Source organism: Hyalella azteca, unplaced genomic scaffold (genome assembly GCF_000764305.2).
Source record: "Hyalella azteca isolate HAZT.00-mixed unplaced genomic scaffold, Hazt_2.0.2 contig642, whole genome shotgun sequence".
Lineage (NCBI taxonomy): Eukaryota > Metazoa > Arthropoda > Malacostraca > Amphipoda > Hyalellidae > Hyalella > Hyalella azteca.
Window position 1 is genome coordinate 12544 of NW_025930981.1, and position 25087 is coordinate 37630.

At 39.9% G+C, this 25087-nt stretch overlaps 3 protein-coding genes across 3 annotated transcripts; all 3 read left to right on the forward strand.

Moving 5' to 3' along the window:
- Positions 1-3356: 3356 nt before the first annotated feature.
- On the forward strand, positions 3357-11070 carry LOC108678484. Its single transcript, XM_018166932.1, has 6 exons — positions 3357-3663; positions 4413-4585; positions 4876-5847; positions 6238-6368; positions 6607-6796; positions 8069-11070. The coding sequence occupies exons 1-6, from the start codon at positions 3423-3425 to the stop codon at positions 9944-9946; spliced, it is 3585 nt and encodes a 1194-aa protein (XP_018022421.1). The 5' UTR covers positions 3357-3422; the 3' UTR covers positions 9947-11070.
- Positions 11071-11352: 282 nt separating this feature from the next.
- On the forward strand, positions 11353-17317 carry LOC108678486 (3-oxoacyl-[acyl-carrier-protein] reductase FabG). Its single transcript, XM_018166934.2, has 7 exons — positions 11353-11508; positions 12120-12200; positions 12522-12661; positions 13201-13306; positions 14314-14480; positions 14842-15012; positions 16325-17317. The coding sequence occupies exons 1-7, from the start codon at positions 11457-11459 to the stop codon at positions 16481-16483; spliced, it is 876 nt and encodes a 291-aa protein (XP_018022423.1). The 5' UTR covers positions 11353-11456; the 3' UTR covers positions 16484-17317.
- A 1291-nt stretch (positions 17318-18608) lies between these two features.
- On the forward strand, positions 18609-24704 carry LOC108678481 (3-oxoacyl-[acyl-carrier-protein] reductase FabG-like). Its single transcript, XM_018166924.2, has 6 exons — positions 18609-18722; positions 18920-19059; positions 19486-19591; positions 20584-20750; positions 22668-22838; positions 24029-24704. The coding sequence occupies exons 1-6, from the start codon at positions 18680-18682 to the stop codon at positions 24185-24187; spliced, it is 786 nt and encodes a 261-aa protein (XP_018022413.1). The 5' UTR covers positions 18609-18679; the 3' UTR covers positions 24188-24704.
- The last annotated feature ends 383 nt before the right edge of the window (positions 24705-25087 follow it).

Consider the following 25087-nt stretch of genomic DNA (forward strand, 5'->3'; position numbering starts at 1 on the left):
GTCATGTGTACTTTGAATGTGCAAAAATTATAACTATCATATGAAAATTGTTATGTAGGTTATCATAGCATGAATTGCAATAGAGTATCAAAATTGCAGTTCTGCCACCACCCTTTATTGAATTATCCTGCCTTTTTTCTAAAATTCAATAATCTCTCTTCCAGCAAAGTTTGCGAAATTCATTAGCTGCACAAAATACTCTCTGCTGTGGTGTTCTAGTTTAGGTTGACATGACACCCATTTGCATGTTAAATTAAATAGCAAGCACTTTTGTTAAATGTTAACGATTAGATTGGGGTTATTTCATCAAGCGGTAAACTTGCGGTTCCAATAATGGCGGGAAAGCTCTAATCGCACCGCTCTGAAGGCAATCTATATAAATAATAATATAATCCATGCCTATGCTGGAGAAAGTTCAAACTTCAGAGGTGGAACTTAATGCAGTAAATTTGGAGTAACTCAGAAAATACCAGAAAGATACCAGATTTATGGATATATACCAGATCTAAAATATTCATACCAGACACCTTCTGAAAATACCAGATTTGTGGAATCTGGTATCAAAATATACCATCTGGCAATGCTGGCTTCAGTGTTACTTGAAATCTACAGACGATGTTGCCATTCCATCCAGATGAAAACTGTCTAAATCAGAACTGTGTCGGACAACTCCGCGGCCCGTGCCGAGTGCTGCTCGGTGTGGAATCGATGACCGTGATTTGCGCGAACGCCTGCGTGAAGAAAATATAATTAGATTGCTTCTCGCGAACTGCGCTGACCTAGGGCTTCATAAAACTATTTATGCGCAGGAAATTTCCCCGTTCATATACATCTTCCTGAGTGTTGACTTGGGGGTGGGGCTTATGGGCACAACCAATCACAGCTAGAAAGCAGATAACATAACAATTCCATTATCCAATCACAGCTGGAAAGCTGAAAGTGGCTAAAATACCAAACCAATCACAGATGGAATTCTGGAAAGGGATAGGGATAGGGTATGTATATAATGGACTGAAAGTGTAAAGTTCCTGGCTTTTCCAAGCTTACAGGTCCTGCTTTCCAATATGCTATGTGTACTGGTTAATTTATTATCCCTCTAGAATTCCACACACATAAGTGTCGGAATATACCGCCAGTGTCAGAATATTATACCGGTGGCAACACATTAAGGATGTAGCAAGAAATGAGTGGCTATTAAAATATCACCGTATGCGCAACTCAAGTTCTCATTGCTTTGCGTCACTCTCAAAACACCACACTATGCGCCAGCAACAAGGAAACGTCACAAACTCTTGCCATATTAATTTAAAAGCCTATAGAATTCAAACCTGCAAAATTGCTGAATTCAGATGCGGTGTGTCAGGGCTGGAAAAGTCCTATTTTGTCTGAAATATATAATTTCAGTAGGTATGAAATCTCACGGCTCAAATGTCATAAATTTTTGTTTGATTGAGAAATCGCAGTTTGCACTTTGCAAACATGTCACTTCATAAAATTTTCAATTTCCGCAATCCGCATTGCTTTACCATTCCCGCCAAATTATCCTGCAGTAAAAAACATAAACATTGTAATGTAAACAAATCTACTAAACGTTTTGTTGAAGATCGCGCATAGTTGCGGTCATGTCAAAGCGGTCAGACTGCATTAACACGTGCTCAACTTACAGTAAAGACAAATTTTATTGTTGCCATTTGACTGTTTTAGGGTAAAATTAGAGATTTGGGGTACCACGTGCTTAGACTTTGTAAATAAATTTGCGCCTCGTAAATGACTTTTCATGGCCGAGATCTGGAATTCAAGGCTCGGTGAAATGGAATCACGGCTTGAAGAAATGGAATCACTGCTGGCAAATCCATAAACCACGGCTTGAAAAATTCAGTCGCGGCTCGCCAAGTAGATATATTCCATGCCTGCTGTGTGCGACTAAATTTGGCATATTGTGAGACTAATTCCAGCAGCCCTTCAAACTCTATTAATTTGTAATTCTGGTGCCCTGTGTTGGAATTCCGACGCCCTAGGTGAGCTGTATTGGAATGCGACACAGCTAGGAATGAGCTTAATTAAAAAATTTTAACTTTTTATTTAGGCTTTTAATTAAGAGCTACTGAGCTTTTAATTAAGAAAATTTTAATTTTTGGACACAGCTCAGAACGAGCTCTGTGTGTCTAATTCCAAGCTGTGTCGGAATTAGTTTTTATGTCTCTAAAACCATCGCTTAACTTAATCATCTATTAATTTATTTACCACTTGAAATCAGCAAGTACAAGTATACTTGTATATACTAGTCTCAAACTATAATATTCTTAATAATTATATATATATATAATTATAATATTCTATAATATAATAATGTAAATACTAGTCTCAAACCATAATATTCTTTCAATGCAGAGTTTATCACTATTTGGTAGAGCAAGGCCAACTATCAACTTTGACACGTTTTTCGATGTTCTCACTGGGTGACGTGCACTGTCTCTCTTTGGATCTTAACATTTTCCTGCCAGACGGCCCAGACCTAGTGTTATGGCAATAATATGGCGTGCAATAGTATGATGTCACTTACGGTCACTATTTCAACCATCAACAAATGCGAGGAACTAAGACAAAGCTTAATGTAAAGGAAAAAAGTTGAGAAGTGTCGGAATTACCCACGATGTTGGAATATACCGTGTTTACCCTATTGAATGGCATCTTAGAAAAATTTTCATATGCAATTAGTAAGGTGCCAGTTGCAAAATAAAACAGTCCCAAATTACCTGTGTGAACGGGCTGGGACACTTGAAATAAAACTTAATTTTAAAATGTTTGAAGCATGCAGAAGCAGGTGGAAACAACTCAAACAAGTGTCCGGGTACTCCAGGATTACCCTGTTCCCAACCCCAGGGGTAATTTAGGATGCTTTTACTTTGCATCTGGTAGACTGGCACCATACGAATAGCATAGGGAATTTTTTTAGAGATGCCATACAATAGCTCTTGCTAAGAGCTTTAATATAAGCCCAAACTTGTTTATGAAATGTTTCATGGTAAGAAGTTAGCTATTGACAAAAGGCGCTCAAAATCGTCCCTTATTACCTACCCGTTTGACTTGACTCACATCAACAAAATGTGATCTCTCACTTGTTATCTCAAAATTTTTGGTTGAATTTGTGAAATTTTTTACTGCTACTTGTATTTTTTGGATTTGCACAAATTGAAGTTATAAATCAATAAACTTTCTAAACATTTTGATCCAGTATAGAATCAGGAGTTTCATATTATTATAGCCTAAGCTTTTTATATTTAACCTCAGTTTTAGTTGATGGTTTTCTGCCTTTTACAACTTATTCAACTTAATTTTCATTGTTTTTTTTTTTCAGGAGAAACAATTTGGGAAAAAAGCTGTAGAATTTTTTGGTACTAAAGTGATAGGCTGCTATTGAGATGATGATGGATGACTTTAGTGCTGGTGATGAAATGGAGGTAGTCACATCTGAGGTTGAGCAACAGCCACAACTTTTGCCTTCATCTCGTACCATCACTGTCACCAACAGCGTAGGGAGCATTGGTCCTGTTGTGTCAAGGTCTGCCCCTGGAAGTTTCAACAACAGCTTGTCATCTCAGAATGTACCAGTACTGCAGATCACCATTGTTCATGCTGGCAACACCCACACCATATCTAAAGGTTGGTGCTGGCTTTAAATTTAATTAAAAAGGTCTGTGCTGTATCATTTCTGTAGTTTGAAAATGCTCTCACAATACATAGATCAAAATAGATGCTCTCTCTCAAATGCCTCCTCCAAAAGAATCATTTTACATTGGCAAGTTCTCAATATTAACTTCTGTATTAACAACTCTTCTAAAGTGTACATAGTTTTACTCAGCTGTAGCATGGGTAATGTTCTAATTGTTTATTCATGGGAGCTTCCCTGGCTTTTATTGGATTATCGTTTTCTAATTATTTGAACACTTTAATAATTTATCTACTTCACAATACACTTTGTGAGTGATTTTAACTTAACATATGTGCAATTTTATTTGCATGTTTAAGCCACATTTTGCCACTATGAGAGAATTGTATTGATTTATTAGTTTTTTGACAGTGGGTTGGTAAAACTGTCTTGGACTGAAATTAAGACTTTATTAGTATTGATGGCTGGTTATTTCATTGTACCGGTAATTATGCCCACCACATTGAAGCTATATAGGACAATATTTCATCCAACGACTTAGTTTCAATTTCTGATTACAACATGTTCAAATTATTGTAAATTAAAAACAGATATCTGTACTTCAAGAAATCTAAATTTTTTATTTAATATTTACTAATTTTATTTATGATTAACTTGTTTTTAACTTAACTACAAATTATATTATTTATGTGTTCATAGTTTTCGTATATGCACTTGATTTAATATTAATTGTAACTTGCAGATGATCAGTATGAGTACCAGTACAAGTCTGCTTCTGGTGAGATCTCATCACTGCCTTTTGACAATACGGATGATGACCTCATTGAGGTGTCGGATGGGAACTCCACCTTCACGCTCAAGCGATCCATAGTTTACGACTACAGGAAGCAAGCTGATTACTATGGCGCATTGAAGGTTAGTTAAGAATTAATGCATTTAGTGAAAAAGATATTTAATTTTGGATTCATATCAAGTGAATGTATGAAAGTAATTTTACAAAAAGAATGCAAGGGTTGAGAAGGATCATGGGGAGATGTCAAATTGTAATTTTTAGTGCCAAGTGTTACAACAATCTCACAATGAGAGTGGTTTGCAACTCCATTTTATGCTAAAACAAATCTAAAAGTAGCATGCTGCTTAAACTAAATAATTTTCTCTTTCAGTCCATGAGCAAAGTTGGTTTTTCAGTAGCTTGGTGTTCACAGGTGTTTCGTGAACGCACCAAAGTGCGCCGCAACGGCAGGGATGAAGTTGTCATTCGTACAAGCCTCATTCAAGTTCGTGTGACAGCAAAAGACAAGGATGGCAAGAAGCTTGGTCCGCATGAAATACCTTCTTCTGTGGCCAATACTCCTGGTATCATCCCTCCTGTTGATCCAAAAGAAGTTCTGAATTACAAACCTCCTACTGGTGCCAACATGGTACCGATCACTTTTGGAAACCACATAGTTGATATAAACAAGAAAGCTATTGAACAGTTTAAAAAGATGAGTGGGGTCAACAGGGCACTTAAGGCGCAGCTTTCAAAGTTGTACAAGAGGAAGAATGGAGTTGATGTGCCAATAACTGTGTTGAAGTTATTTGCCTCTAACCGCAAATCTGGGACTGTTATGAAGACTAAGTCTTCACCCACTGAACCAGTCAATGTTGTTAAGTGGCCTCCTCAATCTTCTCTCCGTAAAACTGCAGTGAAAACAAATACAAATGTTCCTGAGGAGACAATGGTTTCTGAATCAGATCTCAAGCATTACCTGACGACCAAAAACACAGAACTCAACTGTGAACTTGCCCAACTTGGTCGCTCTTGGTGTCGTTACAAGCCTAGGGACACCACTGACACTGACACGTTACCCCAGGGTGACTTCGTACCACCTGATATGAATGACATAATTCACACTGATGCCCTCTGGAATTATCTCATCAACTATGCTAAAGAAATTGAAAACCTCATTGACTTTGAGTATGAAATCAATGAGGATCGTTGGCTGGAGCTCAAAAGAGCCTCAAACACTTTCCATGTAAATGGCGAGATGTGGCCTGATGTTGTTGTTAAGGTTGTGTACAGAATGAACAAAGAAACTAAAGAGTATGAAGTAACCTACTTCGTCAGGGTCTTGGGACGCCTCATCAAAACCGGCGTGCTCATGCGCGGTGTTGATGTCAATAACATCATTCAGGTGAGGGAGAGTTCTTAGCTCTTCACTAGAAACCTTTAAAGCGTTTATAATTTGGCTAAAATATTGGTGGTCAAAAACTCCTTATGATTTGCAAGTCTTTTGAAGAGCCTGAAAGAAAATTGAGCTTATTCTGTTTACTATGCTATTTACCCTCGAAAGGCCAATCCGTCATGAAGGCTATCTTTGTCATAAGTACTCAATATTTTTCAACGTAATATTCTTGCTGTTTGTTGCTAATATTATAAATTAGGTGTTTTCTGATGAACACGAATGCTATTAACATTTTTAGTGTCTTGTTTCCTAATTTCTAAACTGTTTCCTCTAATAGTGCCCGATTTTGCTGTTCTATTTTTTTTTCTAACAAATTGTGACTGGATTGAATATTTTCAGCTTTTGGGGCACGATCGCAAGATCTGTGTTGGTGTGATGGCCACGCCGTACCTGCAGCTACTGGACAAGAACGTTGAGATGTGCCGCGTGCTGAAGCGCGAGGGCGTCCTGGTGCTTCATCCTTTTGAGAGGCAAGACATTTAGAAATCTATGATTGTTATTTTACTGTATGCTTTGTTTCAATTTAACAAGACAGTAATAGTTTGAATGCAACCAGTGACAGCATATTGTTAATAATTATTTTTGCCTGAGATGGATGCTTGTAAACTATAATAATCATATTTCTCATACTATCATCATTACAATAAATGATAAGACTAGGATAGCATCTGCTATAATTTATTCACACGTTTTCTTTTATTGGTGCAGTTTACACAGCGAGAAGTGTTGTGGTCTGGTGCGTGACATGTCACAGAGCCACTCGAACAGCTTCAGACGCGGCAGCGTGGGCGTGGAGGGAGAGCAGGTCGTGTGTCCGCCCTGCCTCAGCCTCTGTGCTCGACTCAACCAACTTTTCTCTGCCACCGACTACCAGTCCAAGACCAAACAGCGCGAGCAGGTGAGTGCTGATGCATGGGAGAATTTTTGATTCCCCATTATAGTCTTCATTTCAAATATTCCTAATTGAAGCCTTCTTCATCTATTATGAATAATGAATTACCAGTTTCCATCCGTCCTGAGTGCATAAATATCAGTAAAATTATAATTCCACGTATGTTGCATTTGGGTCATTCCATGGAGAGTGGTCTAAACCTTCCACTATCATAATTTTTTCTAAATTTAACGTGCAACACTTGTCATGTATATATTAAAGTAAGTTTCACAATATTTCAAGCCTGTAGCCGTAGTAGCTGCTGATCCAGACCCCCTTTTCAGAAGAATAGTCAGCCCCTATGCGCACAACATAAAACAAAATCAATTTTTGGGGTTTATTGAAATTGAAAATAATGCATAAAAGTGGCTAGTAGGATGAAACCTTGTACAGTTTCTGCAAGGAAATTATTGCCGTCTAAATTGAAATAAAAATTGGCCGCATTGTGTTGTGACCAATTTTGAGTTACACTCTGCGCTAACTTCTTTGACTGAATTTTGTATAAGTAATGTTTTTGTTGGAATCAGCCCAGAAAACTGCAAAGTCTTATCTTACTAGCCATTCTTATGAATTATTTTCAGTTTCATGTAACCCCAAAAATGTAATTTTATTTTATGTTGCATGCATGCGGCCTGACTACCCTTCAGACAAAGAGCATAAAGCAGCAGCTACTGCTGCTAGAGATCTGAAATGTTACGAAACTTTTTTAGAGATCTGAAATCTTACGAAACTTATCTTTTGCTGCAGTTAAAATTTAGAAAATATTGGAGACCTTATGGTGGAAAATTTTTGTTTACTCTTTGACCACCTGGTTAGCATAGCCCACTTTGACTCCTCCATGTGTCTTCAAACTTCGATGTTGTCAAAACAAATGCCAAGATTCTTGAAAAATCAAAGACTCATTTCTTCTAAGTATGTCTAAATCACGATATAAATGGTTTTGCTTTCATCTTCATTTTTTTAGAGCATGCATTGTCAATGAGGTTATATTGAATGATTTCAACCTCTATGTGGTTGTGTAACAATTCTGTGCCGTGCTGTAACGTTTTGTAATTAACATTCTTGGTTGTGATTTTGTCGTAGAGAATTGCTTATTAATCTTAATTAATCCTTTTTGAACTCCTTGTTAATTTGCGATTAAAGCAGTCAAATGATCTTAATACTTGTAATCCTTTGTGTGCTATATAGTGTTTCCCTGTGTTGAATGTTCGTGGGGTGAGTTTTTACTGTGTTCCGCAGAGTGCTGTGGTTTCATCGAGTGGTGGAGGCAACAGCGGTGCTGCCATAGCCCCCACCAACAGTCAGTTCATCGGCGTGGGCGTGAGTGCTGCTCTACGCGGCAGTCGTGTACGCGAGGTCCTCACGCAGAGTCTTGATGACATTTTACGTTCCTCGAACTCTCGTCGCGCCCTGCTGGAAGAGGACGCTAAGTTGGGCCTTCCTGCTCGTAAAAAAGTTGCCCTCGAAGATGAAGAATACGAGGACCCGAGGCCCGAAGTGGTGCTCTCACAAGAGCAGTTTGTAGAGATGATCGACATTCGACGACCTGAGGTCGGTGGAACTAAGAAGCATCTCTACAAGAGCTGCAGCTACTGCAACTACCGTGCCAAGACTCTCCTGGCTCTATTCGTACACATGAAGGTGCATTTGGGCGTCATGCGGGAAGTCTGCTCCAAATGTAAGGCCAGCTTCTCAGATAAGCACGCACTGGAGAAGCACAGGATCGAGACACATGGCCAGAAAACTCCCGAGTGTCCTGTATGTTACGTTGAGCTAACTAACAATGATCAGCTGTACGATCATATGAATAGGCACCGCACGCATCATCCATTCATTTGCTCATTCTGCTCGGACAGCTTCTTCACTCTGGACGCCTACAAAAAGCACTTGAAGTCAACGCACAAGATTAAGGCTGTAACTGACCTCCAAATCGGATGCAAGACGTGCAACGTTCATTTTTACACACAAGATCACCTGATACTGCATCGTGTGAACATGAACCACAACGACATTGATCTGTTCACCTGCAAAGTGTGCGGGTTTGACTTCGACACAGCCGCCAGCTTCCGTGAGCACATCATGGAGCACACTGAAGAAGAGCGCGATGTTGCCAACATCGCCGTGTGCCCGACTTGCTTCAAGGTCTTCTTCTCGGCCTACAGACTCAACTTCCATATTGAGCGTTCCCATCTCATGCCTAAATCAAGTAAAGACGCCGAGCAGCAGGAGAAACTGCAACAGCCGCACCAACAACAGCAGACCGTTTTCATTCACCAACCCACGAATAAGACCACGAAAGGCCCGTACATGAGATACCTGAAACAGACAGAGAAGAACATATGCAGTTTGTGTAATAGAAGATTCAAGACAGTCGAAATTCTGCAAAGCCACATCCATTTCTGCCACAAGGGCAACAAATTTGATTTTTCCAGCAAGAAATTGGACTTGCTTGATAAGGGAGAGGAAACTCAAGTGACTGAGTACGTGACTCTGCCAAACAGTGCGCATTTGGCTGATGGCTCAAGTATGGTCATCGATAACAACGTGGTGCACATGCAAAATGGAGAAATGGTCGAGATGAGCCATGACATTATGGACGGTAGCAACATGATCCATGTCGATGCAGACATGATGCAGGTAGCTAATGACCTGGTCCAAGTTGGTAACAGTTTCGTTAGCCTGAACACGACAGTGATGCCAGACAACAACACGACGTTCGTGACTACAGCGGCTGGAATCGCTGGCTCTGAACATCTCAAACAAGATTACCGCTGTGACTTGTGCGGCCGCAAATTTGACAACGACGCTCAACTAAGCTCTCACATCAAGATCCACTCCGGCAACCGTCCTGTTTTTCAGTGCGAGGAATGTGGCCAAATTTATAGCAAGAAGCAGCAGGTGCTGGATCACATACGGATTGATCATGCGGACCAAGTGCAGCAGCACGCTTCTCAGGTGCAGCAACAGCAGCAGCAGCAGGATGAAGCAGCGGCCGAGCTACACTCCTCGGCAACTGAAGCTCCTCTTTTGCATTTCGTGGACCAGGCCTCCGAGCAGCAAGTGGAGGTGCAGACTGCAGCCCAGGACGATGTCATGCTCCAGTTGCAGGACTTTTAAGGTTACCGAATTCTGACGTCAAGTGGTGTTACTGTCGCGTAGTTTAATGCTTATTTAAGCCTGAATATCGCCTATTGGGCGCTGATCATATGTTTAGGAGTGATCTCCCGCTTGGAAATCTCTTTGTAAATCTTAAGTTTCAAAATTACGCGATCCTGCAGAAATGCCTTCATGTTGGGTTACAAAATATTGAAAAAATTCCCAAATTATCTCTTTCAAAACTTAATGCCTTGTATTAATAAGCGGTTTGCGCTTCACTTCAGCGACCTGCTGCGTTTTCTTTTTTGCTGTTATTTTCTGTGTCCCAATGTTGACTTCAAATTTAAAAATTTGTTACTAAGTTCAACAAAGGGTTTTGCAGTTTGAATACGAACTTTTTATAATGTCATTTTATATTAATTCATGTTTACTTTTAGATATCGTGGGAATTTTTCAGTTTTTTACGGCTCAATCTTAGCACACAATGCGTTTCTTATGGTTTACATATTATTCTACGGCTCTATTTCGACATGCAATTCTTTTTCTCGCTTGATTTGTGTTAGAATAAACGAAAAAAAAATTTTTTTTGCTATTTAGGCTATCGACCAGATACGGAATATGTCAGTTATGTGTCAGTTTTCAGTTCGAGAATGCACAGGTACGGTACTTATTCACTCTAATTACACTCAACAGTGCGATTGTCGAACAAAATATAAAATTTAAATGGATCTATTTTTTGGTTCCAAAAATTGTGTTGCTTCCCATCCTAGTTCACGTTTCAGTTGTTACCTACACCTTCTTTATATATTTGTGTTTTTCTTTAGATTACTTTATGTATAGTGACATGCTAGAGGCTTGAATGGTAGGTTTCGGAGAGTGTTGAATTTCGATGTACAATAGATTTGAAATTTTATTTGCCTTGGGCAGAGCGTAATAATGCCATGTTTAGACTAAAATGAATAAATGCGTTTATCATAGTATTATACTATCGCTGGAATTAAATTTCTAAAACCTGCTACTTTTTTGAGCTTTGTGAAATTGATTAGCTTGTATTGTTGCCTCATAGGTTTATCCTTAAGTTAGATTGATAGTTTATCGAGTACCTGTGTTGTTCACTAGCTGCTAATAAAGTTCTCTTCTCGAGAGTTGTTCTTTTATTAACAGCCTTCCGATCCTCCAAAACTGAAGGCATGCATCAGAGCGTCTGTCATATTCGGATGCTGTAGAATTTTTTGTAGCCTCGGCACTCATTAAACTGAGGGAGGTAATTGGGAAAACTTTCGAGTCCTGACCTACGTGCCGCAAGGGAGTAGGATTGCTAACTCCTACGAGGGGAGTAGTGACGTTCCCCCGGCCCTAAGTCTCCTGGACTTTCAAATCTCCTACTTTAGCATCGTGGTGTGAGCGCCTGGGTTTGAGTTATTGAAACAATTCTACACCAAACTTCCTTTAACGTGTGAGAGTGTCTAACTTCTTTTCAATATCATCAAAGTTTCTTGTTTATAAAAAAGTGTTCGTCATCACCCCCCAAATGAAACTGGCATCGAGTAATTTTATGAAGCTTATTCTTCGTCGAACAAAAGGTACCTACTAGTGATTGTACTATGACACATGTAGTGATCTACGGCAGTTTCACCTGCCCTACATAAGTGTACAACTGATACTGATCCTCGTATTAAGTTGATCAGTTACGACACCGGAATTTTTCCCCTTTAAATCGGATTACTTCTGAAAATCGAATAGTTCTTAGTGAAGTTATAAATTATTTAGTAAATATACTCTTGTCAAGCAAATCTGTCATTAATAGGGCAATGGAATAATCGCTTCACTGATTTATTTAATAACCTTTATTCTTAGAGTGCTTAAATAGCTTAATACTCACAAATTTATGTCTTGAAACAAAATAAGCCGGTGTTTTAAGTGACTAGGTCCTGTTACATTTATCATGTTTTTTCGCTCCAACGTTTATCTCGTGGACAGTCCATTTTTGCAAGTCGGGAGGAGTTGCGTATCAGCATTTCCATGTCAATCTTTTGCTACATAAAGCAATTATCACAGCGTGCTGGTAGATTTCTGTCGCCATCGAGTTTAACTGAATTATGCAAGGCTTGGACAGGCGAGTTCTTATGTAACAAGCTTATTGAAATTCTCCAATTTTTATTTATTCTTAATGTTATTGTGGATCAAATTTCAGGGCCATTTATTCTACTCCCAAAACGAACTTTCGTCACAATGCCTGACTACCATCTAAGAGACAAGGTCGCTCTCGTTACTGGTGAGTACAGGGAACATAAGATTATTCTGTGTTGACTGGGAAGAAATCATTTTGAATCTCAGATTAAATGCATGTGTTTCGCGTTTCCTAACATTTGAATGTACTTCATGACTTAACGTCTTAAGATTCAGTACGGTATTAAGATATCGGGCATACGGTATTAAGATATTAAGATATCAACCGTATCAGTACGGTTTTTTGCAGAATTGAAATTAATGATCATTTTGAAATATTTTTTGTATAACCAAATTTCTAGGTTAATTTTTTGCTACGCTTGGGTAAAGTAAATTTTGTATCATAACGACAACCCGTGTGTGGCAGGCGCGAGCTCGGGCATCGGTCGCGGGTGCGCCGTAAGCTTCGCGTCAGAAGGCGCCTGCGTCGCCGTCACCGGCAGGAATGAAGCCGCCCTGCAGGCCACCGTCGACCAGTGCTCCAGCAGAGGCCTCAGGCCTGACCAGGTGATGCTCCAGCAGAGGCCTCAGGCCTGACCAGGTGATGCTCCAGCAGAGGCCTCAGGCCTGACCAGGTGATGCTCCAGCAGAGGCCTTAGGCCTGACTAGGTGATGCTCCAGCAGAGGCCTCAGGCCTGACCAGGGCATGGCCCTGAAAGCCAACACGGTTGGTCTAATCGTTCTATTAGATAAGAGTTTTCAAATGAGAATCAAACGTTATTACTGGCTCGGAAATAATTTAATCAGAACTTTTCATTTATTGTTGCTTCACGTTCATACAATCTCACTAATTGACGGATATACGGTCTACACATACAGTCCGTCTATCAATTATTGGAAATTATTCTCTATGCCACAGTGCATTGAGAATAATATTAGTGTGACTAAGCGTGTCTTCCACTTTACTCAGTTAGTTCTGGGCAATTTTTTGACAATCTTTAAAAAACGAATCGAAACTTGGCTCCATCGTAGTTTATTCCCGTAAAGTTTCTTCAAATGTATAACGTCTTGCTTTTATTAAGTTTCTAGCATGTATTAATTTCCAGATTCTGAAGCTGGTCGCCGACTTGTCACAAGAGGAGGACTGCAAGCGCGTGGTCGCCGACGTCGTCAAGCAGTTCGGTCGCTTGGACGTCCTCGTCAATTCCGCGGGTACGTAATTGTCTCTGAAACTGATTAAATTTTTATTGAATTTTTAGTACTCAAGACCTACAATTAGGCCCCATTTCAGCAAAAGTTATTTAAATAACATGCGTTTAAAAATTACTTTTTAAAGACAACACTTCTAAAGAATTCAGTGTCTGCGATGTTAAAAATGTAGAATGAATTTCTAATTTTATTATCAAATATTAAAATTAATTTTTAAATTTCAGTTAAAAAAATAAATAAATTTCTCAAAATTATTTATTGTGTCAATTTAATCATGCATTGTCTCCAACTTTTCGCAAGTGTGCAAAATTTCAGATCGATTTTACAGGTAGGAGTGTGTTAAATAGCGATTATAAGACATGTAGCAGACAAAATTATTTTTTCACATTTTTTAATAATCAAAATAAAAATAATTTAAATTTTCAAAATTTTTTATTCTGTCAATTGATTCATGCATTGTCTCCAACTTCACACAAGTGTGCCAAATTTCAGATTGATTGGACAGGTAGAAGTGTTGGAATATCGATTATAAGATTTTTTGAAGACAAAATTATTTGTTCAATTATATTAAATTAAAAAAATATATTTTTAAAATTATTTTATGTCTATTGATTCGTGTAGTTTCTCCGACTTTATGCAAGTGTGCAAAATTTCAGATCGATTGGATAGGTAGAAGTGTGTTAAATGTCGATTATAAGACTTGTAGCAGACAAACAAACAAACAAGCAACAAGAAGTGAAGTTAAAGAGAAGTGTTGTAAAGTGTTAGCTTCTCGCTGGTTATTCATGCATTCACATGTCAATATTTTTATCTGTCATGAATGTTCCTTTATTTGAACACTATGAATGGAAACCGTATGCGTAAGTCGTGTAATAATATTTACTATTTAAATTACAGGATTTAAAACTCTACGTTTTTTTTTGTGTTGCTCCCAGGCAAATATCTCTATATTGATAAACGTTTTAATTTGATTGATTTTTTTCGAATCTAATAGAAGAGATCATTTCCAGGCATATTGGTCGCGGGGGGCATCGAGACCGTGTCCCTGGATCAGTTCGACCATCAGATGAACATCAACGTGCGCTCTCTGTATCACTTGATGCAGCTTGCGCTCCCGCATCTGCTGCAAGTCAAAGGCAACATCGTAAACGTGTCCTCTGTCACCGGCATGCGCGCGGTATTTCCTTAACTATCGCCCGTGTTCTAAATGAAAATGAAACTAAAGCTCTTTGTTTGGCAATATATAATTTATTAATGTTCAAATTTCAAGAAAATTATTTTATATGGTAGTTAAATTTATATCAGTATATAAATAAAGTTTGATGAAACGGATGTAATCCCGGTTCATGGATTTTATTTCTTGTGATAGTGAACAAATGCTGTGGCATACAATGAAGTCTTGATTGATGAAATTACATTTTATCGAATGTAATTGGGAACTGTGCTCTGCGATAATTAATAATCGAAATTCATTGCGCATGTGCAGTGAAATTACTGGTTCCACACATTGAATTGTCTGAAATTACATATGTTGCCAGTTCCCCAACGCGGTTGCCTACAACGCTAGTAAAGCCGCAGTGGACCACATCACGCGCTCTGTCGCCCTCGAGGTCGCCGCCAGGGGCGTCAGAGTGAACGCTGTCAATCCTGGCGTCATCGTCACGCACTTGCATAAGGAATCCGGGATGACGGATGACAAGTATGATGAGGTAAGGAGCTCAGTTTATGTCTTAGTTGATTAAATGTAAATAGTTGCCCTGAATACATTTCAGTTGAATAGTTGCCTAACGGAACTGCAATGTAAATAGTTGCCCAGGTAGTGAAGAACCTGATTCAACTTGATATACAGAGCTAGTTTCATCGAATATCAATCACGATAACGTTAGTTCCGTTAGGCAGTACGTTAATTTTTATATAGCCTTAAACTGCTGTGTCCGTACACTTTGCCTGTTGACATTTGGGTTCTCTCACTGTGTCGTACAATGACGGAAATATAAATACGGGATGTGAATTGATACACCTTCCAAATTTATTGAAACACAACATAGTAATACGACATATTGAAATTGAACACCTTCGTAGAACAATACAGTCGCTTGCCTATGCTTTTAGGACTTCTGACGCGTGCCTACGCTCGTCAGAAGTCTTATGGTATTTCATGTACCTCGAGGATATGTTTCTTAGCAACTCACGTTTGAGTTCGTGGTATCTGACTACAGGTCTCAGTTGTGGGGATAAGTTATTATGTAGGAAGGATTCCTTACCTTTCTCTTCTCTGTCTCTCTCGTGCGGGTGGCCGACGTCCCGTGTAAGCGACCTCTTGTTTGAGTGTCTTCGTTTCTGTTGCTTTTCACCTGTCTCTCCTTGTCACTTCGTATTTTTGAGATGACGCCGATTCAAGTTTATTTTTTCCCGTCTACAGCAGGCCGGCCACTTGAGACCTCTAGCCCTTTGTGGATGATAAACTATTTAAGAAATTTTCAATAATAGAAATCTTCAGCCTTGCTGGCGATGTTAGTTTTTTACCTCCGCTGCAAAATAGCTTGATAGCTGAAGCGTTAGCAAGCCACATTGTTATTTCTACTACCAACGTGTGCGTCGCATCTCGCTTAGCGGTTCTTCACGGAGACTGTCTACGCGGTTGTAGCCTCCCAATTTTTTATACTCTAGCCGGCAAACTCTTTGTTTTTAAACCCATTAACTTTAGCCTGAAAATCTCATTTTCTTATTCAGTTTGTTTGAAGGGTAATATGCGGTAAATTGGTATAACAAAAATTATAGAAATGGTTAGTTAATCAAATACTTTGGGGAACCTCTTTCATACTCGAGGCGATCGCATAAAACATACAACAGGATTGATAGTTGCCGACTCCTTTTGTATGTGCGATCTGATATTTTTCAAGCCATTCTTGATGAAGTCAAGTTGAGAATTCACTGGTAGCATTGTATATATATTATTAGGTTATTCACTTGCACTTCTTCGTCTTCAAAGAAGTTATAGACTTGGTTTTCGCACAACAGTTTCTTGAGCACTCGCGCACCACGCACGCCATGGGGCGCGTGGGCGAGGTGCAGGAGGTCGCCGACGCTGTTCTCTTCCTCGCCTCCGACCGCGCCTCCTTCATCACAGGCGCCACGCTGCCCATCGACGGAGGGCGGCACGCCATGTGCCCGCGCTGAAGTCCCATAAAATGTTTAGATTAATTTGTGTAGGGTTTGGATTTGTAATTGTTTATTATTCGTGGTTGGGCCGTTATGTATACGACAGACATGATCTTTATTGGGATCGCTGTTTTACTTTCTAATTTGTTATGTTGGATTTTCCCGAACGTGTTTATCAGATTTTTCAATTTTGTCTCTTTCTTGGGTCGTCAGTGTAGTTGCTTTATTTTTTCTGTGCTGTTTGGGCAGCAAGTGAAGATTTTTCGTGCAATATATTGGTAACATCTGTTAAATGTGCAACTCCTAGGTCTGTGGTCTCCTATTGTTCCCCGCTCTGGGTCGCACTCGACGCGATGCATTAATTCTCTGAACACACAATGTAACCGAGCTCGGACCTGGTCACATTTGTGACCATGAAGCCACATTTGCTATTCTTTATTATGACGCTAAACATGTAGCAGTGTATGTTGCGGCCGCTGTTGCATGGTTGTATCGTGAATATTAAGATGCGCGTCTGACGTTCTGTTGTTTAACGCGAAGTTCAAGCCAAATTTCTCTGAAGACCGGTCACTTTTTTGAGAAGTCATTATCGCCGTATTCATCAGTGCAAGAAATAAACTTAACGCAAATTTTTGCTCTATATAAATTTTATTTAGTCATAGCAGAGGACTATTCTGTTGGGGTTTTATGCTGATAGCACGCGTGCCATGTTAGACTAATCATCGGACACTGTTGCGGGTTGGATGTGGCCTGCAGACCGCAGGTTGGGAATTGTTATTCCAGATTGAATTTTATGATATTATCAGATGTTGGTATTATTATATGTTTCGTCAATATACTGGGAGGAAGAAATGAAAATTTATTGACCTTACTCTTTTTCAATGAAAAATTCATTTTAAAATAAGTGAATGAATTATCAAAGAAATTTCAGTAGGTGTGGTCCTGAATTCAAAATATGGAGACCACGCTGATGTAATGTAAAGTGTTCACTACCAACATGACTCGACTGCAATTGTCTTACGCGTCTTACATTGCTCTTCAAAATTTTGCGTAAGATATATGGGGATTCTTTATTATTGTCCTGCCGTATGTAGTTCACATGACTTTATTTATATTTTACTGTACTGCGGTGGTCTTTTGGTGGGCTTTCTGTTGCCCCGTTATTATTTGGTTGCCAGCATAAAGACATTTTATGAGTTTACTCTTGACCGCCAAAATTGACGGATTGATTTGTCAACTGGATTGTTTGTTGACCTACAATTTGGCAGTTCATTGATTACTTGTGTGATCTACGACCGCTTTAGTACTCCACCCTAGAGTGTTAGATTGAAGCAACCCTCCTTTTGGTAGAGTAGGTATTTAAGCGTCTTGCTAGGACGCTTTAAAATCTACCCTCAGTAGATTTTACATGCAACTCGCTGGAGGTGCATGAGGTCTTGTTTCGAGTACTAACTAATATGCCAGGATAACTAACGAACATGCCAGGGTAACTAACGAACATGCCAGGGTAACTAACGAACATGCCAGGGTAACTAACGAACATGCCGCAAGGGAGTAGGATTAAAATCCTACTCGGGGAGTCGTGACGTTCCCCCGGCCCTAAGTCGACGATGGTTATGATATTATCACTTGCGCTGGTATATGCATGAGTGTACGAGTGATTGTGCACGGCTGTTATTTTAGTGTAAGTTTGGAAGCCCACGCCACTGAAAGCTCAAAATTTGTCATTAACATTCTTGCAAAGAAAGTTGAATAATGGAACTTATGATCTCATTTTAAAATATAATAGTATATTTTAAAATAGTATGTTAAAATATATAATCTCATTTAATAGTATTTTTATTTTCTTGCCGTTCATTTGACCTTGTATAAGCAATAGTGATATTTTAATTTCTTATTCACTGAATACGAATGCTTCACATGCTTTTGTAGAAGGCTAAAAATTGTCTGATGTCCCCAAAATTCTTCTTAGGATGGGAACAAATATTATTTGATTGATTTCGCTATTACCCACATTCGATGCGATTTGCGAGCTTCTTATATTCGATAATTACGAAACAGTACTTGCACATTTAGTTAGTACTTGCACATTTAGGTACTCTACACATTTAGAATCTCCGCCTTTCTTAATTCCAGATTTTTATTTAAGTTTGATTTAGTTTTGTGTGAGACGCACTTTTTGTTTTATAATCCTCAGGACAAAGCAGATCTATTATGCCTGACTACCATCTGAAAGACAAAGTCGTCCTTGTTACAGGTGAGCGAGGGTAACGTTATATTCGTGAACTTGGTAAGGCTCACAGTCGACTTACTCTTATTTTTTAAGTTTTTTTTATACCGAAAAGTTTTTATTATTGATCTTAAAACTTAATTCTCAAGTTCATGTTTGACTGCTCCTGGTTTGCGTGCTCTTGAATGTGTCAGCATCTCAACACGACAACCCGTATGTGGCAGGCGCGAGCTCGGGCATCGGTCGCGGGTGCGCCGTAAGCTTCGCGTCAGAAGGCGCCTGCGTCGCCGTCACCGGCAGGAATGAAGCCGCCCTGCAGGCCACCGTCGACCAGTGCTCCAGCAGAGGCCTCAGGCCTGACCAGGTGATGCTCCAGCAGAGGCCTCAGGCCTGACCAGGTGATGCTCCAGCAGAGGCCTCAGGCCTGACCAGGTGATGGACGTGAAAACTTACACTAAAGACCATTCCATTCAGTGAGATTTTCCTGCTACGAATCCAATAAGGTTTTCGCTATAAACTTAGGTTCTCATTCCTGTTGGTTTCTCATTATTTTCAATTCGCGATTGTTCTATTCCAATAATTAAAAATTTTCGATTAACAACTTCCGCTAGTTAATCGAAAAATTTAAAGTCCGTGCATCAAGACGAATAAACTCCATAACTCATCACTTGTATAGATTGCATCCGATGCAACTCCATGACAGCCATAGAAAAAAATCTTAAGTAAAGTTCTTTGAAATTCAGGACGTCTTCTTGCTTTTATAAAGTTTCTAGCGTGTATTAATTTCCAGATTCTGAAGCTGGTCGCCGACTTGTCACAAGAGGAAGACTGCAAGCGCGTGGTCGCCGACGCCGTCAAGCATTTCGGTCGCTTGGACGTCCTCGTCAATTCCGCGGGTACGAAATTTGGTGACGAATGAAGAGTTTCGTTGCTGTAGGATTAAATTATGGTTGTTTGAAGTTGTAGTGATGTTACTAAGCTAGATTTTTATGAAAGTACTTTCGTGTTATCAATACATCTAGTCCTCTACCTATTAACTGAGTAGATTTGATGTCTTAACATAACATAACATAATGATGTCGGCGCTGAAGAGTAGGCCTGATGTGGCCTGTTGCCGATTCCTGTACTTTTCGTGACGTGTTCACAGAAGATCTAAAATCGTTTCCTTTGACCGGATCTTTTCAAGACTGATGAATAGTTTGAAATGGCTACTAGACTTCCACCGGGTTCGATATGGTGCTAGGCATTTCAAGTCTGAACATATTTTTCCATAGATTCATCTAGTCTGTTCTTGAACGCGTTCATACTCGGAGCGCCAACGATGTAATCGGGGAGGCTGTTCCACATGTCGGTGATTTGAAGCGAGAAGAAATGTTGTCGCGTGGACAAGTTGCAGCGCAGTTTTTTTTAGTTTATAGCAGTGGCCCCTTGTGTTAGTTCTTGTTTCAAATTCTAGTAACCCTTCGGTGGCCTTGTATAAACCATGAGTGTACTTGTATACTTCAATGAGGTCCCCACGCAGACGTCGGTAACTGAGGCTTGGAAGCTTCATAATCTTTAGTCTTTGCTCATAGGACTTGCCCTTCAAGCCCGTAATTATCTTTGTTGCAAGTCTCTGAACTTCCTCTAATATTTTTATCCTTTTCAAATCTCGATGACCACACAACGTTTCCAAACTCTAGATTCAGGCGCAAATTCTTAATTCTGACGTTTAATTTAAACGTCATGTATTTGAATGAAAGTAAATGAATAACGAATCTTTGTTTTCATAACAGCGATTGAATTGCGAATTATATAACCTCTTCATCAGTATTTTGTGATTTTCTTGTAACTTTCTATTTAAAAAATGGTTATTTCTTCACTTTAGCTATTGTTGAAAATTTTCCAGGTATATTGGTCGCGGGGGGCATCGAGACCGTGTCCCTGGATCAGTTCGACCATCAGATGAACATCAACGTGCGCTCTCTGTATCACTTGATGCAGCTTGCGCTCCCGCATCTGCTGCAAGTCAAAGGCAACATCGTGAACGTGTCTTCTGTCACCGGCTTGCGCGCGGTATTTCCTTAGTTAATTTCATGCTAATTAGATTAAGTTTGTTTTGCTTATCACAGATTTACTTTGGTGCCAAATTCAAGTTTGAAATTCTATCGTGGCTTCCTTTTATATCGCGTAATTTACTGTTTATTATTTGCTGCTGCAACAGCGCTAGGTATAAGTTTACGTAGAGAAAGGCTTACGTAAAAGATAACGAACGAGAGGTAGGAAGCCAACGCGGCGGTGTTTTCCTACAATTTGGAAACGAAGGGCAGGAGAAGAAGTGTCTGATAAAAGGGAGATGTCTCCGTAATTTTCGATTGGACGTGTGCTAGGTACAGGTGGTTGTGAGAATTTCTTGCTAACGAAAACGTTCAGCATACGGGCTGCATGCAGTTTGGTTGGCGGCAGCGTTGATGAAGACAGGATCAGAAGAAGGTATTTGGTGGTTTGTCTTGTGGGATAGGTGCTGTTTACCATGAGCGAAGGATAGGGGCTATGATTTAAAATCAGCGAAGGACTTTCTGTAAGACGCATGTAAAGTTCGCCTTTACTGTGCCCAGCCTCGGGGAAAAAAAATTTGGTGAGGTCGTCAGTTTTAGGAAGAAATTTTGAAGGCCGTGGCTGAGCAGTTGAAAGTGAAATGGCAGACAATGACCAGGAGGTGACCGATGCCTTGGACCCTCCTGTATGCGTATATATGGGTGAACATGATGAAAGGCAGCAGGAGGTAGCCTTGTGAACGAATGAGAATCGTTCACGGTCTTTTTAGGCTTTTTTTTACTCATTTCAATCTTTGTTTAAGCTAGGTGATAAATTATACTGCATGTATGGTTTTTTTTAACGAAGCCGGTTAAATAACTTAGACTTCCGACCCCTTCAGGGAAGATTAGTCTCAGAGAGAGGTGACGAGAGCGATTCCTTTTATATGAGACAGTAGTTGTGTCCTGCTAGCCGATCGGTTAAGTTGCTGCTCTGACCTTCCTAGTGGTAGCTAGTAACTGCCGATCTGGCATAAAGCTTTTTGTCTTGCAGTGAGCCCTCTCCCTGACTGAGCTGATTAATTATTTGCCAGTGTCTGTGCTGCTCCTAACTGTAACCGTAACTGTAGAGTGCCCATTTTAAAGTGCTCATTTCTATTGGAATAAACGTGTTTGAAACTTCAGTGGGGAACTGGAAAGTTGTTTTTCCATTATCGATTATTTAAAACTAGCTTTTTAATAAGTTCGTGGCCAGCGTGCAACCTTGGGCGGCCATCCGTTGAAGCTAAGGTAGTGAACGTCCGGTCACAGCCTGCATGATCCAAGTAGCAGCAGAGCTTAGGAGTTTCAATGCCATGTAGGTCGCAGGCTGCAGGCATAGATGAGACCGTAGTGGAGATTGTAAAACAATCCGGAGAGCCTGCTGCTGCTGTCACTGCGCAGGCAGGAGGACGGACCAAGATGAAAGCTTTTGCAACTGCGATCGCGAACGGCAGGAAGACGGTCAAAGCCGAATGACCTTGTTGGAAATAATGCGAGTGTGTCAACGATGAGAGTAGCCGTGAGGTTGGAAAGAAAAACTATTGAAATAAATTTTACAGCTGCACTCCGGAGAGAGATGGGTCGACAGGGAAAACGTTGTAATTGGATATCCCTTGCTGCGCGATTAGAATGACCGAGTTTCCCTGATGAAAAGGATAACACTTCGAATTGTACATCGATTAGTTTTAATGTATTGCGGCGAAAAATTGTAGATAGACATTTTAATAAAAAAAATCAAATTCGTCCTCACCAGAAGACGTTAGTTAGAATTTATTAATTCCTATTTTTTCGCGACCATAAACTACCGGTACTCGATGCCATGAAGTGTCGCTTGATGACATTGTATATTGAGTGATAAAAATACTCAGTATTTCTTACGAGTACAAATTATCCAATCAATGACACGTGTTTACAGTTCCCCAACGTGGTTGCCTATAACGCCAGCAAAGCCGCAGTGGACCACATCACGCGCTCTGTCGCCCTCGAGGTCGCTGCCAGGGGCGTCAGAGTGAACGCTGTCAACCCTGGCGTCATCGTCACCGACGTGCACAAGAGATCGGGCATGACGGATGAGAAGTATGCTGAGGTGAGAAGCTCTCATCGTAACTCAGTTGATTCTAAGAAGGATATTGCTAGCTGTCTTCCTTGTCAATGAGAGTTACTGCTGATCTAGTGGTGTTCGATTTTTCCGACATAAATGATACGAAAAATGGTCGGTCATGCTGCACCAAGTAACTATGTACTTGAATAACTACCTCTCGTTCTGATTCAATATCTCATTGCTCCCACCTCTTGTTGGCTTGAAAATCCTACCGTTAGTCACCAGTCCGTTGGTTCCATAGTCTCTCGTGTACCTACAGTGTAATTATCTTGAGCTTGGATAAGTTTCTTTTTTTGCTTTAGCCTCGACTCGTGTTTAAAGTTCCGTGAACCGTTGTATTTTTTCGACGTCTTGAGTCTTTCCATTGACTCATTTTCTGTGATATTTTTTGCCAAATTAGGCAGAATATAGGCAGCCTATAACAGTACAGTTTGCTATATGCATGCAAGAGATTGATTTCATTTTAACAACTGGAGATGAATAATTTTTCATAAACGCTAGCGCATCCGAATATTGCCGACTTTCCAGTTAAGGACTGCAGTTGTCTAATTTTTTTTTGTGAACTGACAAATGCACAGATGAGCGACGAAAGTGTTAAAACCCACCGTCTTTTCTCGCGGGAACAGTTCATGTGTAATTTTCAGACACGGTGTTCCCAGTTGCAGTTTCTAATGTCTCGGTACACAGATTGTGTGCATCAGCGCCCAAAATGGCCATGTTCTATGTTTGGCTTACATAGTGTACTGAGGGGAGTACGGGACCCCGTAACCGTTGCATGTAAGAGATTCATACTCCCTTTAAAGAATTTATACATTTTCGATTTGATATCTCTGGATGAGTTGCTAGTTGTATCGTGTGATGGTTTTATCTGTGTAGTGAGATTAAATGTATCAGACTTCAGACTGTAATGACGAGAATAGTCGTCATTTGATCAAAATCTGATAGCGAAAACTTGAGCATATGAACTACATCATCGAAAAAAGTATTGTGATTATTGAATTATTAGAGATTCTATGAGAAATTTTAAGCAAGAGCATGTGAATCGAAGCTGCTCTGTGGAATTTTCAAGTAAGATCTTGTGTTGCTCAGTAAAATCAATTGAAGCTGCATTATGAAATTTGAAGTAAAATCAAATATAGGGTCACTCAAATCCAGACACGATTCTCACTATACAGTATCTGGAGCACTCGCGCACCACGCACGCCATGGGGCGCGTGGGCGAGGTGCAGGAGGTCGCCGACGCTGTTCTCTTCCTCGCCTCCGACTGCGCCTCCTTCATCACAGGCGCCACGCTGCCCATCGACGGAGGGCGCCACGCCATGTGCCCGCGCTGAAGTCCCCAAAATGTCCACATTGTTCGAGGTATTTTGGGGGATTTTTTAGAGTCGTTTTTTTTTTTGGCGATCGATGGATGATGATTATTATATGGTGGACAAGATCGTTACATACATAGAGGTCGTTGTATGAAGAGGAGGATTGATGCTCTAACTGGATTAACAACTCAGATATATTGGATTTTATGGACTGGCTTGTTTGTACGATTGTCAGTTTTTCGTCGGTCGTGTGGGGAGAATCACTACTGTCTGGACAAGAAGTGCAGATATTGTGAGAAGTTTCATTTAATAGTTATTGAGATAATTCAGCCAAACTAGATTCGTGTCAACTTCGTTTGTTTGTTTAATGGCTATATATTAATGAAATAGATTATTGCTTTGAATATCTTAGTTGTGAGTTTGCAAATTATTGTAATTAATTTTCCAATTGTGCAATTCGCATCATCAAAATGTTCAGTTCATGACTGATTGAATGAATGCGATGGTGGAAATTTCTGCAGCTTCGTCAATATACTAGTAAGAGAATGGCTATTTATTGACCTCTCACTCGCCGAATAACTCTTTACATTAAAATAAGAAAATTATGAAAACAGTCTTTCTGAGTGATGGGATATATTAGCAATGGTTTTCTAATTGGAATGCAAAATTTTTCTATAATAATTGGAGTTTGATTGGGCGGTAAAGTTATGCGATTACAATAACAGCTGCAATTAGTTCACTGTACAAGTATTTATTTACCTCTCCTGGATAATTCATTTTAACGCGCAATGCAAATTGAATTCAGTGCTTCAACTGTATTTTATGAGCGAGGCTTGGACAACACCAGAGCTACTCTCACATGTATTAGACATGCCGTGACACATCAACTTTGCTGAACTATGTACAAACATCAAAGGATGT